Raw genomic sequence first — 17,888 nt, forward strand, 5'->3', positions numbered from 1 at the left:
TTTATTGGGCTACAAACTGCAGTTGGTTATCGCGTCTTGCCGCAATTTTTCACGCCGGTGCAAATGGAGTTAGAGCCATTTCTCCACTGTTAAATCAAAATGGAAGAAAGCCCGTAAGCCGCTTAACTCTAAATACGATCCTGCGAGGGCCGGATCGTTTCGGTGCGCGATTTATGGTCGCCGAGTCCGTGCGCTCATAACCAATGTCATAGTCAGCGTGTCAACGAAACTGCATTACAGCGTGGACGAGTTCAACGTCGCGCTGTTGAATGCCGGTTATTTCGCAACCAACTCCGGAAGGGAGCGATGTCCCGGCGGGGTGAGGTTTACGAGCGCCTCCGAAATCTCGGGCATGACTCGATAAAAAGCACCCCGCGGGACTCAGAAAACCAGATCCCCCTTTATCGTCCTCTGCCCGTCATGGGGATATCACAGGATTTCATTTTCTTTCGCCCGGATTTTGACTACGGCGCGAGAGAGGGGAAGAGGGAATTTTTGAAAACAAAAAGAAAGAAAAAAAAAAAGAGATTTCTTAATAATGGAAAATTTTTTTGTTCGTAAAAAAATAAATTAATTTGTTCGAGACTTTACCGCGAGGGATAATTAATTTCTCTACTGCTGTCGGAATTTTGTGAGGCTTAGCGCAACGATGTGTCCTCTAACAAACAATCTCGGAGCGGATTAAAAAAATACAGGACCGGTTTCCATTCTGGTATCGGCGTACCGTTAGGTCTGAAAGGTTGATCACGGATATATCGGGTGCCGAATAAAACAAGAAAGCCTGATAATGCGCATCAAAGGCACGGGCAGAAATAGAGAAGCGCTTAAGCCGATGTGCACTTGTCGAGCGTCAGCGCTTTCATCTTCGCCCTCAAAGAGCAACTCGTAAACGTTTGATGCCACAGGATCAATAAATGTATCATGCGCGAGCCGAACGCATCGGCATTAAGTTTCATCGAAAAAATGAAATCTCTGTCATCTCGCGTCTTTGTGTACGGGAAACCGCGATATCGAGTCGTGGAGCAATCGCGACGCCGTTGAAATTTATCAGATTTTTTTCTTTATTTTTTATTTTTTCGCAAAAATTTCTTGTTAAATAAAAATTCTTCTAAACAGGCTTTTATATTTGCAGATAATAAGTGCATCTGGTCGGAATAATGTATTATAATATTATGTCAAAAGTATATAACGAAAAGCGTATTTATCGCGAAAGAAATGCCTGGAAAGAAATTTGAGTGGCTACTGTGGAAATTCTTTTATGGGAGTTCGCACTCGTTTACGCGCATTTTTACGGCAGTTGCTTATTTTAAGATTCCGCTTGAATTTGCTGACGACGCAAACGACTTTGGGAAACTCCTTACATAGTCCCGGGCGCAATTTTTATCCTAATCTCTACTCAGCTTTCATTAAAATTAATATTTCCCCTCTTTATTACACCAATTATTATTTTATTATTTAATATTTACAAGAGCGTATCCGGAGTATTTGTTTTAATTCGCAATATGATAATTACTTTTATTAATTTCTATTCTCCCATTCCAATTTAATTTATTAACAATAATCGCGTACGCTTTTCTAAAATTTATATACGACTTTCTGCGCAAAAATTAATTTAATTGATCAAATTATTGCAACGTTTAACGTTAATTAACTTTTTAATCACCGGCAGCGTCATAACGTTCCCGATGTAATTTATCGTTAACGTTGCGTTCAAGCAATTTTCTGTTTTCCAAACATTATCTTGAATATCGCGACACGGAGGCACGGAGATCTCGAAATAATCACCTAGGGCTGGAACTCCTCGAACGAGGAAGGGGTTTGGCAGATTCCGTAGTAATCCGGTAAAGTCGCAACTCAAACAGTTTAAGTCAGAATAGTGGCCGAAGGGTGGTAGGTTGCGGTCGTTCAGAGGGTGTAATGGGTGGGATTTAGGATTACGAGTGCTAGTATATGTAACGTTCGGTCCAGCAATTTATTGGCTCGACCTCCCATTCTTATTGGAACGCTCGTCGATATATATATATATATTCTTGTAATAATGGTATGCATAATTTCGCCCATTAATATGTATGATAGCTCAAGGTGAAAGTATTTTAAAAGTTATTATCATAAGTATCCTCGTGTCCTGTAATGTTAGTCTTTAAAGCGGCGCGAATGCCTCTGATATTAAACAATTGAAACACAGCCTGTAACTATCGCTTTGTTATGCCGCAGGCGTTTTTCTGCACGTACGGGAGAGAGAGAGGGGGAGGAGGGGAGAGAAAAAAAAATTAATAAATTCCAGTCACGAAGGCTTCGAATTCGCTTCTTCTAAATTCGCAAAATCGACGCGCGGGGCAACGTTGATACAAGCGAGGTGGAATTTTCGGAATATTCCCCGACCGGAAAACGTAGGATGAGGCATGCGCGTATAATTTACGTGAGAGCACGTTCTGCGGCGAGCATCTCGTGAATCGTGCTATAGCGCGCGCAAGGGGGAGAGGGGGGGGGGGCTAGAGCAAAAGCAAGAGCAAGAGCAAGAGCCGGAGTTAGAGCAAGGTAGGGTCAGGACTGGACAACGCGATAGCAATGCTCCGAGCTATGGAGCGACGTTGAGCGCCTTACCTACTGCTCGGTTACTGATAACCTTCCTTCCTTCCTCCGCTTCCCTCCCTACCGCCGTCGTAACCCCTTTCGCTATTTATGACCGGTAACTTAAATCGTGAAATGTCGCTATCTTGAGAGATCGCCGTATGATCGCCGTGACGAAATTCGCATAGATAAAGAACGGATAGCTCAAATTATTTGGAGCAAGAAGAAAATACCAAAAAATACATATACAGAAATATATATATATATATATATATATATATATATATATAGATGCTCGCTTAGCGATTAATATATTTCGTATGTTAAATGGGCAGAATGCGCGGAATTGTGCACGTTTAACAATAAACGTTCTTCCTTGTCTTTTCTTGTGTACAAATGATTTCGTTAAAACAGAGGTAAGACTGAGATAACTCGGCGAAAGGGCGAAATTCAAGTACGTCAAAGAACAAAAGCGAGTGACATTATCCACAACGGATGGGACCGCAGTCGCCGAGTTGGCCAGGATTAATTCTTTCTGAGCGATTCAGGACGTGGGGATGGATCGTTCGGGAGACAGAAGGGCTGGAAGAAAGACCGTGGATTCTGCCGGCACTGGTCTAGCTAGAGAAAAAGTAGGGCGAAAGGGCGAGGGACAGACCGGGCGAATCGGTTATCATCCCAAGGGTTGCGAGAACCTCGTCTCGGGATCCCTCCGTCACTTTTTCTTCCTTCCCTCTCTCATTTTTTTTTTCCTCCTCTTCTTTTTTTTTTTTTTTTTTTTTTTTTCTCTATCGCCGCATATCCTTCTCTCCCGACCTTATCCTCGCCCTATTCGTCCCTGTGACCTCGATTCACGACAATGCGGAATCATTCCGTGCTACGCAATTTTGATCCGCCTTCACATCCCTGTTTGAAAATGCTTTGACATCGGCGGACAATTAGCGCATATTAAATTGATACGCGCGCATCGTACGAGAAAATTACATAACAGGCATCTATAAAGCTCGTAGAGCAATAATGATATTAGCTGTAATTAATTAAGAGTTATTTGCAAAAACATATATGTAATTTTCCGAAATACGGTCGGAATTGAATTTCTTCCGCGGAAATTACGTCAAAGACGTAAATAGGGGCCGGGTAGTTTGGCCCGGTGGTATTAAAAATTTAGCCTATATTTCGGGTATATTTATGCATTTTCATTAATGTAACGTTGTCGAATACCGTATCCTACGCGTGATTGGTAAAGGGCCGAGTGAACAAAGTAATATTTGCAATGCGTTGGAGTTATTGATTTTAAAGTTGAGTTGATTGGCCGCTGTACTGCGATGTAATAATATAGATGGGCCATTCAACCATGGGATACACGTTACCAAAAGCTATTGCATCGCTAAATTGATAGTATACATGACGCAACGGAAAACGATAATTTATTCGTAACGACGGGCGCGCGCGATCTATTTTATTTCCCTCTTTCCGAGTCTTCTGCTACGTGCACGTGGGTGCACGCCCACGGACGTTCACGCACACACACGCCGCGGGACGCATTAGCGCCGTTTAGCGAAATGCAAAATTTTCGTAATATTACGCTTAATGCGATTACAGCGTTATTCTGTGCGCAACACGAAGTAATACACGGTATGCATCTCGCGGCACTATCTAATAACGCGCGTGTCGCTTTACGCGTTCGCTTAAAAACCGTGCTGTACCGCTGGCGGATTGCGCGCGATCTCGGACGTTTCTCGGTTATGCAAATTCGCGAGATTTCATCGGGACGCGCGATTAAGCTCTCGAAACGATCGCGAATGGAAGCGGAAGTGTTTTATTGTTAAAGCGCGAACGCGAGATCGCTGATTAACGTTTATTCTAATATTTTTCTTGCCGTTACCACGTTTCGTGCGTTTTTCTTTTTTTTTTTCTTTCTTTTTTTCCGGAGCTGAGGAAAGGCGACGGGGATTAACGCGGCGGAAAACGTGGAACTGATTATGACATTTACGAATACATCGCAATAACGTGGAATGATAATGTCCAACGACAATAAAAGACACGCTGACTATTGTCTTCTTCTGTCTCCCTCATTTTTTTTTTTTCTTTTCTCTTTTCTTTTTTACGAAACCGTGCATTGCTATTAAGCGTGCCTTTTATTACGAACCTTGCGTTTCTACTCGTAATTTGCGTTACACAATAATTTTGTCGAGGGAAAAAAAGTTTTTATTTTACGAGCCAATTGTTGCAATAAATGCAATACATTTTTTACGATAATGACGCCCTCGTACACGCAACGGCCTTTTGTGTTTTATTTTATTTTTGCAAACTTCACTATTTGTTTTTTTTTTTTTTTTTTTTTTTTAAAGCGTGCATTCTAATAGATCACAGCTGCGTCATATTTAAATGAAACGTGAAACAATAGCTCGGCATCGTTACAAAATCGTATTAAACTGCGGAACGTTAATTATATAGATGAATATTAAATTTCTGCAACTAGAGCGCGGCGCGCGGGAAGGATAACTTCGACCTTTCTTCCCGGCGATTTCATTTTCGTGGAAATTTTAAAGGTGAGCCGGAAACATATACGCGGTCGCGTATCGAGTGAGGAAAGCAAAAAGTCGGTAAGGAGAGATGAGGCGGCTCTCTCTTACACCCACCGCCCTCCCTCGAGCGATGAAACTATAAAGCCACTCCTAGTAAGTTGTAAAATTGTAATAGCCTTCCGGTATTTACATAATGCTACGGCGTAATAAGTGGAACTCGCCGAGTTTCCATTACCATTCCACCGCTATCCGCTCTTATCTCCGCTAACGACCCAAGGGGGCCCCGCTCTCCTTCCCGCGTTCCCTCCCGTGACTTATATTTTTCCACCTTATTCTTTGCCGGGCTAACCGCGGCGAGAAGCGGCCCGCGCCGCCGTTCGCGACTTCATCTTTTGTTCGTGTCTCGTACTTGTGAGAATTTGACTTATTCCGCTAAGTCGAGCCCCACCGCAATTTCAAGCTAAACACACGGATTTATCAACGAGCCAAACGTACGGCGATCGACGGACATCTGCCGTCTGTTTGCAGAGCGGCAATAAAACATTTGAGGCAACGCTTCCACCGAAAGGAAATTAATTCGCGATATTTTGTTACATTTCGTTTTGATTTTGAACAATGGAAAAGTATAAAAACGCTTGTTTCATACGGCGGACGAGGGCAATGTGAAATTTCGACGCAAATCTGCCCTGCTCTTCGCGACAAAGCGCTCATTACGCGGTCGGCAATGGGGAAAAATGCAAAACTGGATTTCGTTTTTCGGCGAGAAAGCCGAATTCCCGCTTCCGGGGCGAGAGAAAAAGAAGAAAGGCTGTAGCGGTTTCATTCGAATAAGTGGCCTCCTTGGTTTAAGCTCTCCTTCCTCTCATCGCTTCTCTCCTCACCTTGTCCATTCACGATAATATCCTTCTTTATTCCCGAGTATCCTTCCGTGCTCTTTCTCTCTTTTTCCCTCGCGATGGGCCCTCTCTCCCGCCGACGAAATCGAGGCGAATCGTTTATTTAATTTTCGAGAGATCCCGCTATTTTATTTTTATTCTTGGGACTTTATACACTTCGCTGATTAACCCACCTCGCGAGAGGAGCCCTCGGTACCCTTATTCCCTTTTAGACAAGGACGCCGGAACGAAGGAGGCTGCAAGAGAGTTTGCATGGGGTTTTGAAGAAGGGTTAGAGAAAACGACGGGGAGTAAGGGGGGGAGGGGGTGTCGAGTTCAGAAGCGCGCGCGGGGTGGAAAGACTCGCATCCTCCCGGGAGTTTGCGTTACTCACCGGATATAGAGATGTCTAAGCCCAGCCATCACTGAAATTGCCAGAGTTTACCTCTTCCGCCCTTTCCGTCGCGCTCCATCTCCCACTCCCCCTCCCTCCCTATCTTTCTTTCTACCTCGATCGTGCTTTCCTTTCCTTAGCACGGAACTTCCGCCCGTAAAATGTTCGACTCCTGCCTTTCATTCCCCGGCTCGTCTGCCTGCGGCTTTATTACAATGCGATTGTATTATCAAGATTTCAAGACTAGAAGTATTGGTCTTTCCCCGAGCTTTTCTCCTTTCAGCTCCTTTAAGCTTCTCATATTAATCCACCTTGTTGGAGTTGATTTCACGGAGGAATCGATGAGTTTTCCCTTTATCGAATTTCTTCGCAATGTTTATCCGACTATTAATGATCGGTATTTCGCTTGCCGCGCCATTGTTTTATTTTTGTTTTTTTTTTTTTTTTAATGAAAGAAGGTATGTCCGCACAAAGCTTTACATTTACAAATTTAACGGGTAATTTTTATTATTAACGATTTCTATTTTCTGGCGCACTGCTTTCTTGCGTATGTAAATGTGCGCGCGCGCGCTCTTGCAATCGATCAGATGGTCCTTAAATACTAATCGAATTTCTCGCGATCTCCATATCTAATTCACCGGTTATATTATCATACCGCACTGATATCTGCCGATTGATGTGGTTCCTGATGCGTGGGTGGTGACGTTCAATATCTAACAGGAGACGCGAGGAATATCGGAGATCGAAGACGTCACGTTCCGTGTGCAGCTTGTAATCGCATCGAATGCAGAATTCGATGTCGCGCGTCTTGGATTCGCTTGCGAGCAGCCACCTCGGAAAGTACGACCGCCGTCTCCCATTGCTCGTCCCGACGTCGCGCGTATTCCGTCGGCGTTTTCCTTCGATTCGCGACACGCACTTCCGATAAGAATCCGCGGATTAGCCTCAGATGCTGCGAGCGCGCCTCTCGGTGACGTTTCGATTTTGACCCTGACCTTTATTCTCAGATTTATCTCATACTTTAAAACGCTATCTGGATAACGTACTTAGCTCTTTTCCGCCTCGCTCTGCAAGGCTCGCGGTTTTCCGCGAAGGAGAAATCTATTTCCTATTTTCTAAATTTTATGACGAGACAAATATCGCGAGTGCGCCTCCTCTCCGTGTTTACGTAGCGGTATGTTATATTGAAGCGTAACTTCGACTGTTAATAATGCAGCCGAGTCGATTATTTACGACTTTTCTGTCGATAACCAGACAGGTATGGAATATGAAAGACTAAAAGCAACGGCAAGAACCGCTAGCGGAGGAGTTTACCTGGAAATGTCATAGCACATCCAGACACAAATCATTCATATTTGATGGATTTCTTATCAATTTCCCTAGTACGATCGCGTCGCGTCGAAATTTTTATTATACCTTTCCTAGAACATTGTTAGCTGCGCCGCTGCTTGTTCTCATTTATTTATCCCGAAAGCAAGTTTAATTTACAAAAAGTTATTTTTGCGATTTCAATTAAAGTTTCATTTCTCTTTGTCCTTTTTTTCTTTTTTATAGATGGTGACAAGGACAAAGAAGATATTCGTCGGGGGATTATCGGCGCCGACGACGCTGGAGGACGTCAAAAATTACTTCGAACAGTTTGGTCCGGTAAGTACAAAATTTAATTTTATTTATCACGTTACTCCGTATCGCGAAATTAAAACTATCGAATTTGACGGATTTTAATAAAGCAAAAAAAAATTATTAGTCAGCGGTAATATGAAAGTAATGATACTTTAAATTTATTACCGATGCCGTTATAATTTAATTAAAAAAAAAAAATTCCTTAAGAAACGCCCGTATGGCATTATTTTTTTAGTGTTCTTAATCTACCTTTGTTTTCTTTGATTTGCGGGCGTTACCTTCGGTTTTCGGACATTTACTTTTTATAACAACGCCGAATAAAATTTACTATGTAAAATTGATCGTGTACCAGCATAATGTAACATATTGGTACGTCTCGCCGGAGCCACGGGCAACATCATTGACTATCATTTCAGTTGGTTACATTATCGATGTATCGCACATCCTCGCCATTTCCTCTTGTGTCGCAAAATCGAGCGGCACTGTCGGCGACTGTGATTCATGGGATTTACATTGTTTAGTACTTTTGCATATTTTATTGGCCATTTCGCGCGGAACGCTATTGATTTTTGGGCGAACAAGTGCACTCATTTCCATTTACACGACGTCAACGGCGCGCAACGACAATTCTGCCTCGCTGCAGTTCCCATGAATTTTGATCGTTATGGCTCATAACAGTGATATCGGGCATTGCTATTTGGATTGTTTCAAAATGCGTGACATAATATTATTCACGTGTGAATGATCTCATTCGCTCTGGTTGCCTAACTCGTTCATAGATTACAGAGAGAGAGTCAATCTTTGTTAATCGTATTATCGCGAAAATTACGTGTTTAACTTTCCCCTCATCTTTCACATGCCGGGGGATTGTTTCGGAGTATGAGTCGCGTGAAGTAGGTTGAAAAGGAAGGGAACGAAATTAAAGTGTTGAATTAAATTTTTATCGGGATCTTGAAACCGCGTTATTGTGCGGCTTTCTTCACTTCGATAAAAGTGATTCATCGGAATTCGGAGCGCCGGCAAATGGAACACACGCGCGGACTTGGATTCCAATTTCGGCGCGGTCGCTCTAAATGACTTCTCACGAGGAAGTAATAATAACTGATTCTAATACGCAGAATGGAGTAATAGTTATTAAGTTTGAAATTTTCGGTGATATTATTTCCGAGCTGAGATCGCGTCGTAAAATTAATAGAACCTATGGCAGCTCGGAACGCTGCGGCCAAATGCGATTTTGTAATTAAAAGCCCGCGGATGGCGCTTATTCGGATCGTCTTTGCCAAAACAGATATTAAAAATGAATTTTCGATCGGTAACCTTAATTCGTTTCGGATTAGTCGCAATAAAAACAAGTATGCCACGCGTGGAGATCGCGATAGTCTTTCCATTACGGTGAATCTGATTTCTTGTCACGGTCAGGCGTGCATACACGCCCTTCCGTAACGTTCCGTTAAAGTCTGCGACGGAGCGGTCGTCTGTGGAGAGAACCGATGCTGCTTATCATCGACGGGGACTCGAGATACGGGGGAAAATTCGGCGTCGCCGAATACTCGCGTAATAAGACGACCCCGAGTCGTCCGTTGCAGATGTAGCCGGCGGATATAGGAATTTATTGGAAAACTTGGCCCGATCTTGGCCGGCGCGTAATATATGTATGTATGCCTGGCTCTCAGGTGACACGACGTGGCTTCGAAAGATCGAGGGTAGTGGAGTCGGGTCGGCGAATCGCAAGAGGGAACGGAGGAAAAATGGAAGTCACCACGGCGCACGAAGCGTTTGTCCGCGCGGCACGAGCTAGAAATTGACTTGAGATATCAGAACCCGTCGTTATCTTTATCTCGAGCCCACGTCTAATTCCTCCCTTCTATTTTCTCTCTCTCTCTCTCTCTCTCTTTCTGTTTCTCTGGAGCGCGCTCTGTTTCTCTCGTTCTCCACCAAAAGTCCTTCGTTCGGCTTTGAATGCAGAGTTTCCGGCTCGTAGCGGCCGGACTTCTCCCTTCTATGTATGTGACCCACATTGGAGATACCATCGGGCGTGAACGTGCGCGCTGGCGGACGTACATGACGCCATTTCGGAATTCGACTCCTACGTACGGGCGCATACACGTGGGCATATATACACGAGTTCAAGTCCACGCCTACGTGCATCCCGAATGTACGTACACGGTCGCGCTGTGCTCTCGCACTCACGATTTCGGGGACGACAAAAGTGAAGGATGAAAATTTTAAACCGAGCTTTATAAAGTACGCTTTCCCACCCGACCTACAAAATTAACCGCCCCGTTGCCGTTTCATCGGGCTTTCGTGTTTACGTACGTCTTTGCGTTCGGTAATGTTCAGCAACGCGCACCACGTGTTTGTATCACGCAAAAAAATTACCATTTGCGTGATTTATAAATTCGATAACGATCTAAAAAGCTTTCGGGGTGGGTTTTTTTTTTGTTTGTTTTTTTTTATTTTTTTTTTTTATACGGTGGATGTTGACGATCTGGCGCGCGAGCTCGCGACTCGCGAGTTTGTAAAGTACGTTCGTGCCTGGAATATAAACACACAAGTGCGAGGGACAAGTCCCTGCGCTGAAGTTCCATCGCGCGTCGGTCTCTTCAGGTCATTCCGATGCTCCATCTAGCCAATACCTATCTGATTCCACTTTTGCTTTGCGAAAGCACGGGAGGAGCGCGGGCAAAAGCGGGAGATTTCTGCCGATGAAATAGCTAGACCGCGAGGCAGCTGATAAAGCTAATGGCATTGCCGGGAAATGCGTTATACTCATTGCACGTTCTGGCTTATGAAACTTTTCAGAAACTACCATTTTGCTTTAATATTTGCACAACGTATTCACGACTGAAAAATTCGCGCATATTTTTTATGTATATATATATACATATATTTTTTTTTCATGTATATTTAGCTTGCTTTTAAATAAGTTATAACCTAGGTCTTTTCGCGTGTTTTATGAATTTACGTTATCTCGATCTCAACTTGGATTTTAATGTAATTAAACGGCATTCGGGAACGTCATTTATACATATATAAATTCGTTATTTAAAAATTAATTCGTACAAATTGGACAGTTTATTATGGTACCTAATAAGACGAGATTCGTATTAATGTAGAGCTCTTTCGGGAAATTAACGGAATAATATCCGAGCAATTTAAATTTGCCGCATCGAGGGGGATTAATCTGACGGTTTGACGTTTTGTCGTTTTAATTTTTACCCGCCCGACATCCTTGCGGCGTAGACGCCGCGCAAATTTAACTAAACAAAAGTCTCTCCCCACTTACGTGCGCCAATGTAAAAAAATATCTACGTGACGGGAACTCGCTGTCGTCGTTAAAATTGGGAAAAGAGTCGAGTGTAATAGTTAGCGTGAATGCAAATCTCGTTCCGATATACATAAACTAGCGGCGGCGGCCCTACCTTCCTTTCGTCCCTTGCCCAAGGCCGGTCGCGTATCATAGACCGCCGCCAGCACGCGATTTAAAACTTAGATGAGGCCGTCCGGCGACGTTACCTGAAAAATGAATGGATCCCCGAAGAGAGCGAGAGCTTAATTGCGCTCGCTCTCGACTCCCTTCCCTCCCCCTCCCGCCCCCGGCGTCTTCCTTCATCGGCAGCCGAAGGGCCGGAAACGGAGGGTGGACGAGACAGGCAAGGGACGCGGAAACCGGCGCGACGGTTATCGAAGCAAGGACCTCTTTGGCGCCGCACTTAACGGCCGACTTGAAATTAAGAAATTAAGAATTGATATGGACCTCGAAAACTGGTCGGGCGCGTCCCTTATTCTCCGGCAAAGACCCGCCGCGTTGAATTCCCGCGCCGAGGGACGAATTTTCCGCGGCAACGAGACCGTTCATTGATCCGCCGCCGATGAAGTTCGCTCGTTGAGATATCGAGAAGTGCCCGGTAATCACCGCACCCTCGTGATCGCGAATGACAGTCCCGAGAGCTTTGATGGTCGTTCTATTTCGAAAGTGCAAAATAATGTGCTTTTCTATAGTTGTTTGCCGCATTAACTCTATCACTTTCGTGTGAAATCGGATACAGTCGCGTAAGAGGATTCGCGCGAATTAAAATTCGCAAACGCGATGCTCGTTATCCTCGAGTTGCGTATTTTGGAAGTTGCAAATTTTATTTTCAACCCCGGTAGCGGGCGGAGTCTGGATAATCACGTTACGCGAATCGATTATTAATGCACTTTTAAAATAAACGCACCGAGACAGCAATATTTAACGGCCACTTTCTTGCCGGATTACGTTCAATTACAGCCAGCGTGAATTCACCTGCGATCAAAATTCGAGAGCAAAAATAAACAGTTTTGCGTTCCGCGCCCAGCCGCGTTTCTCTCAGCGGCTTCTATATTCGTCAATAAATAATATTTCCAGCGTTCGGATATTCTCGTTTTGTTCCTTTCCGCGCAGAATATTACCGCAGTCTACAATACATCACTTGCAATCGCGCGCATGCCTCCAATATTCGTTCGCCGTTTCGTTTTCACCTGTAGAACACGGGGGGAGGGTGCGGGGGTGGGTAGGTGATAGGGCGAGTGGTTGATGGGGGGACAGGGGTACCCGGGGACTTCTGGGAGTTCTCCTGCGTCTGCAAACCTGTGCGACTGCGTGGCTGAATAAATAAATTTAATGGCGCTTGTCACGTAGCAAAACGGGATAAATTCCGGGCGTCTGACAGCCATTTAAAACAATGCCGTCGCGAATACACGCCATTTGTAACCCGGTGCTTTTGTTTCACGTTGCTATTCATTCCCCTGCAGCCCACCCCTACCGCCGGTCCCCTTCGCGCCACCACTACCGTCACCTATTCTATATCCGCCAACATCACCGTCGTTCGACCAATCCGCGAACCGGGAAAGCCAGGCCGGCACATTGGTAGCTGGACCGCGCTGTCGGATTCATGCTTCATTTTTTATCCCCGATAAAAATGCAATTAAGGCTCTTTGATAAGGCTCGAGTCGCGCCCATTGTACCCCTTTCTCGACCTTATATCCCCGATTCCATTCATCCCGACCGGGTTGAAAATGCAGCGCCATTATTTGCGTGCGAAAGATCGCTTTACCGTGAAATGTCAACATCTCTCGGTTCCTCCAGATGCAAATCCCTCTTCGATAACGCCGCGCTAAACCGTACCGGACGGACTAAACAGAGGCTCGAACCTTTCGTTTTTTTCGAAAAATTTTTCTATTAATATTAACCTAGAATTATTTTGATTGTAATTATTATTTTCACCGGGGTGCAAAAATGCCAGCAGATTCGGCTCGATTTCGCCCGGGCGAAATTCGCGAGCGTGTCCAGGCTTGCGGAAATATCCGGGATTAGTTGCCTCGAGAGAGGGAAAACGGGCGAACGGACGCGTAACAGCACTTCGCGGAGCGCTTTTTTCCCGTCGTCGCGACGTAACCGCCGTATATCACGTTATGGCGCTTATCAGACGGGCGTATATCTCGGGCGTTTCGCGGGCGTGACGACGGAAGAAACGGAAGGGAGTCGGGTGAGTGTAATTCCGCTTCTTCTTTCGAAATTTCTCAGGCTCGAATGGCGGGTGCCAGCCCGACGCGATGCTGCTCGCGCGCGCTGGAGCATTCCTTCTTCGGGGATGAAGGGAACCGACGCCCGTTCTCGCTCCGGCGAGGGTGCTCGGGCGTGCGGAATGAAATTTATGAGGGTCCTTTATTCCGGCACTTAAAGGGACGGGGGAGGTAAAGGGGGAGGGAGGGCCGGAAGGGAGACGCTCGACTTAAGTTTGAGCAATTTATTAATTTCCCCGTATTTCGGCACGACCGTAGGCGACGCGTTCTCCACCGCCCTCCTTTCCTCCCCCTTTCCCCCCCCCTCCTGAAAAAGAGATCACGCTCTCTCGCGTTTCCTTCCGCCTCCTCTCGCGCGCCTCGTTTCCTCGAGGCCGATTCGTAGCGAAATCGTACATCACGCGCGTGTCACGAGAAGAAGTTTAACGTCGCCCACAAATCGTACCACGCGCATTTTTACGCTCCCAGTCGGGAAATTCTTAAATCCACCGAGCAGATGACAATTTATTACCTTGTTACATATGTTACTTTCATGCCCCGCGTCACGTTCGCGGTGACGCTTTCGTCCGCGTTAACCCGCCAGGTTTACCGAATTTTTACCGTGTTGTTTTAGAGTACATCTGGTTAATTAACGACTTGAGTGGTGCATCCCTTTACAAATTACTTTTTTTTTTTTTTTTTTCTTGCTTTCCTCGCTTCTGCACTTATTTTGCAACTGCCACGCAAAACTAATTATTGATTCCATTTGGAATACATTTTTCGGGTTCAGGAACGCTCTATTCTATTTCTCCGATAAGCTCGTCATATGATTGCTACACACAGCTTTTGTCTGGCGATGCAAGCATCATTAGCGTCGGGCGTAATGAGCACGCTAATCACCAGCGGACCGCGCACCGTATGCTGAAGCACCCCAGGAGAGAAAGAAAAAAAAAAAAAAAAAAACAGAAAAAACCCACGCTGGGACACGTGACTACGAAGGGTAGAACGAACGAGTACGAGAAAATATATACGCGCGCTCCATGTCAGAGAGAGAATTGCTTTATTAGTCTCCTCTCGGCTGCTAAAGTTTTACAGGAGATTTCACGATCTCTTAGATTAGAATCCGCACTAATTGCAATTGACTCGCGAATCCCCGTTATTTGCGTCATTAATTACTTCAGCTTTAACACAGAAATAGAATAAGGGCGAATGAATAGAGAGAAAAACCAGAGAGAAACAGATATACGGCTGTACGAGGGACGGTTGTGCGGAGAAATAATGTTTTCCTAGACTCCGATTTGCTACGCGCGCACTTAGCACACCGTGCTACGAAATGCGAAAGGTGTATATATATATATATATTTTCGGAAATACGTGTGCACAAATGCGAGGCGCAGAGAGCGAATAATGATATCAACCGACGCGCCGAGCGACGACGCGTTAGATCATTGTGCAACAAATACCATTTTACTGATTTATCTGCGTCTCTTTCTCCGGGAACGGGATTGAGTGTTGCCTAATTATCGCAATTCCGCTTTACGATCGCATCTCTTTCGAGCTTTAGGATTTAATTCATTAGTCACGTTGATTAACGCATTCATGATTTCGGTAATTACGTAAATGTAAATACGCCACTATTCATTTATCCGCGCATTATTATAATTAGCTGGTATTCATAATCCTTATCGTTTATCCGGTATCACAATTATTTACTTTGAATTTTCATTGTATATTACGTGTATGTCAATTCTCATTGATTGATGTTGCAATATATCAGATATTACGTTTTATTGGTGTCTACATTGGAACGAACAACAGCGTTAAAAAGTCTACGCTGCATTTCGTGTTTTGAGAAATCAGCGCTGAATTTTAGTGGTACGGTGTTTATTCATTCATTTCCTCAATTTGAGAGAAATATTAATATCTACTGGCGCATTAAAAGAAAAATTTTGTTTAAATAAAAAAAAAAAAAAACAGTTGAAATAAGTATTTTTTTTTTATCCCGTTAAATACATTAAAAAATTATTTATATTCGAGTTTTCTTTCTTTTTTATTTTTAACCGGCGGCATATATATTTTCCGATGCAAAATTGTTTATTATCGCAGATCCAGAAGCGGCATGAGAATAACCGTGTTTTGCGAATTATTTACCTTATCAAAGTAGCTTAATTATTTTTCATAACTTTCCTCAGTTAGTTTTCCAATTAAATTTTAATAATTCATCGCAAACTAAATTAAAATCAGGCAATATTAGAAATCTCGTATTGGATTTGGCATTTTGGGGATTAACGTCGCTTCACACTCGTTTTGTTTTGCTATCTCCATGTTAAGAAGATTACCGATTCCGAGATTACGCTATATTTAACATAAAACCGTAGTAACTTGCTTCACGTTATTTTACATCGCGGTTTCGCGAAATCTGTTTAGAATCGATTTAAATCCCGGCTCTGTTCTAGCGGCGGCGGGGCCGAGCGGTGCGAAAACCGGCGGCCATTTACATTCTCAGACAACACGGTCCGTGTTGCGCAAGTATTTGCCCGGCCGTTTCGGAACATGGAACAGACACGAACAATTCCGAGCGAAGTGCCGTTTTAGCGCCGCCGAACTAGCGCCGTTTTAAACCCGCATGTTTTGTTCCCTTATTTCCCCGTTAAGCACGCGCGAGAAGCGGAGAGAGAGAGAAGAGAGAGCCGGCCGTTTGTGCGCTCTTGTAATTATCGTAATTATTATCGTAACCGAAAGTTGCCGAAGTAATACATGGAGGAAGATTCTCATTGCCCTATTGCGCGAGCAACGCGATATTTTACAGGCGCTTGGTTTATTTGTTCGACTTACTTGTTCCGGGAATCGGGAACGTTTCGAATTATTTTGCGGGCATCGCTTAAATTACATTTTTACGCGAAATAAATAATCCGCATTTCAATTTTATAAGGACAATCTATATTATCAACGGTTTGTTATTTTTTAATATATCGACGCGACGATAACGTTTTTTGATTCGAATAAATACTCAGTATTTTATTTATCATTAAATTACTATTTGTGTACCATCAATCTTTAATTAACAAGCGGACGAAGTAAGAGGAAACGAAAAATCTACAACCAAAAGAAAATAAAAAAAAGAGAATAAAAATAAAAAAATATGCTTTTATCGCTGATACGCACCCTCACGAAGAAATCTGTTAATAATAGATATAAAATAAAAAGCGGATACGTGTGAGATGGGGGAGAGAAGTGCTGAAAGTAGGAGGATGGCAACGAGAGGCTTCAGTTAACAGTCCTGTTAAACATTAACTGCCGTTCTGCAGTTTTCCCCCATAACTTCAGGTTAACTTTGATTGCAGTTAACGGCCCCCGGGGATAGTACGTTTAAGAGGAAGCTAAGGTAGGACAGAGGTTGCGCGGGAGGGTAAAATAGGTTGATGAAGGAGAGCGCGCGGGAAGGAAAGAGACTCTACGCGCGAAGGAAAGGGCGAGAGGGGAAAGGGAGAAAAGCCAAGCCCCGTCGGAGAAAGGGAGGCATCTTATAACTTCTTATAATTACTCAAGACTCGAGGGTTTAACTACTGTTTAATTTTATTCGGCAATTAACCCGCGCTTTATCGACGCTCGAAACACCTCGCGCCGTCGTTTCGTACGGCCGTCAGCGATCGTTTTATCGTCCGCCGCGCGCGAAGTGTCCGGCATTGTTTCACGCGTCGAATCCCGAGAACGCGCCGATTGAAATTTTCGCGAGGAACGAACGTTGCCGTTAAATGCGCTAAAATCGAAAAACTCGCGGACTGGCGCAAAAGCGCGCGGTATTTCCGAAGCAGACGTTGTCTGACAAGCCAAACACCGATCGGCGATATGATATACGGTTGTTTTATTTAATGCTATTAATTTCTGCGGTCCCCTCCCCTCTTTTCCGATGTTCGATGCTCGCAACAGCGGATTCGCGTATACGTTACAAACGGCATAGTTGAATAGCTGGAATCGCATTTCCGCCAAATAGCTATTTCTGCCCCCTTCCCGTCTCTCCCGCGAGAGCGCCGCTTCGGCTGAATTCGAAGGAACACACCTACCCCGTTGAAATTGCAATCGTCGCGGTGGGCTGTAAATTAAAAGGCAGACAACGAGCATTTGCAGCTGACAAGTAATGAGGCGTATAATGATTTTATCGGGCAATTGCCGGTGTTTCATGTTGCAATGCCGATTGGACGAGAATAATGGTTCGTCCGCATGAGGCATTCGATCGTTGATTGCCCATTCGGCCCGTCTGGCCCGGATGCTCGCTGCGTTTGACCGCCCCCGACATCGTTTTTCCCCAACCCTTCGGAAAGGTATATAACTGCGAGCCATAGTTACGTCCCGCGCTAAAATTCTGTTACATAA

At 44.4% G+C, this 17,888-nt stretch overlaps 1 protein-coding gene across 10 annotated transcripts in view; it reads left to right on the forward strand.

Moving 5' to 3' along the window:
• Rbp6 (RNA-binding protein 6) overlaps positions 1-17,888 on the forward strand; it is a 531,138-nt gene that overhangs the window by 373,843 nt on the left and 139,407 nt on the right. For all 10 annotated transcript variants that reach the window (XM_070658102.1, XM_070658103.1, XM_070658098.1 and 7 more), the window contains one exon: positions 7,923-8,015. In XM_070658102.1, coding sequence (XP_070514203.1) covers positions 7,923-8,015 — 93 coding nt within the window. The remainder of the gene's footprint in view (positions 1-7,922; positions 8,016-17,888) is intronic.

The sequence above is a fragment of the Cardiocondyla obscurior genome, linkage group LG06 (genome assembly GCF_019399895.1).
Source record: "Cardiocondyla obscurior isolate alpha-2009 linkage group LG06, Cobs3.1, whole genome shotgun sequence".
Classification (NCBI taxonomy): Eukaryota; Metazoa; Arthropoda; class Insecta; order Hymenoptera; family Formicidae; genus Cardiocondyla; species Cardiocondyla obscurior.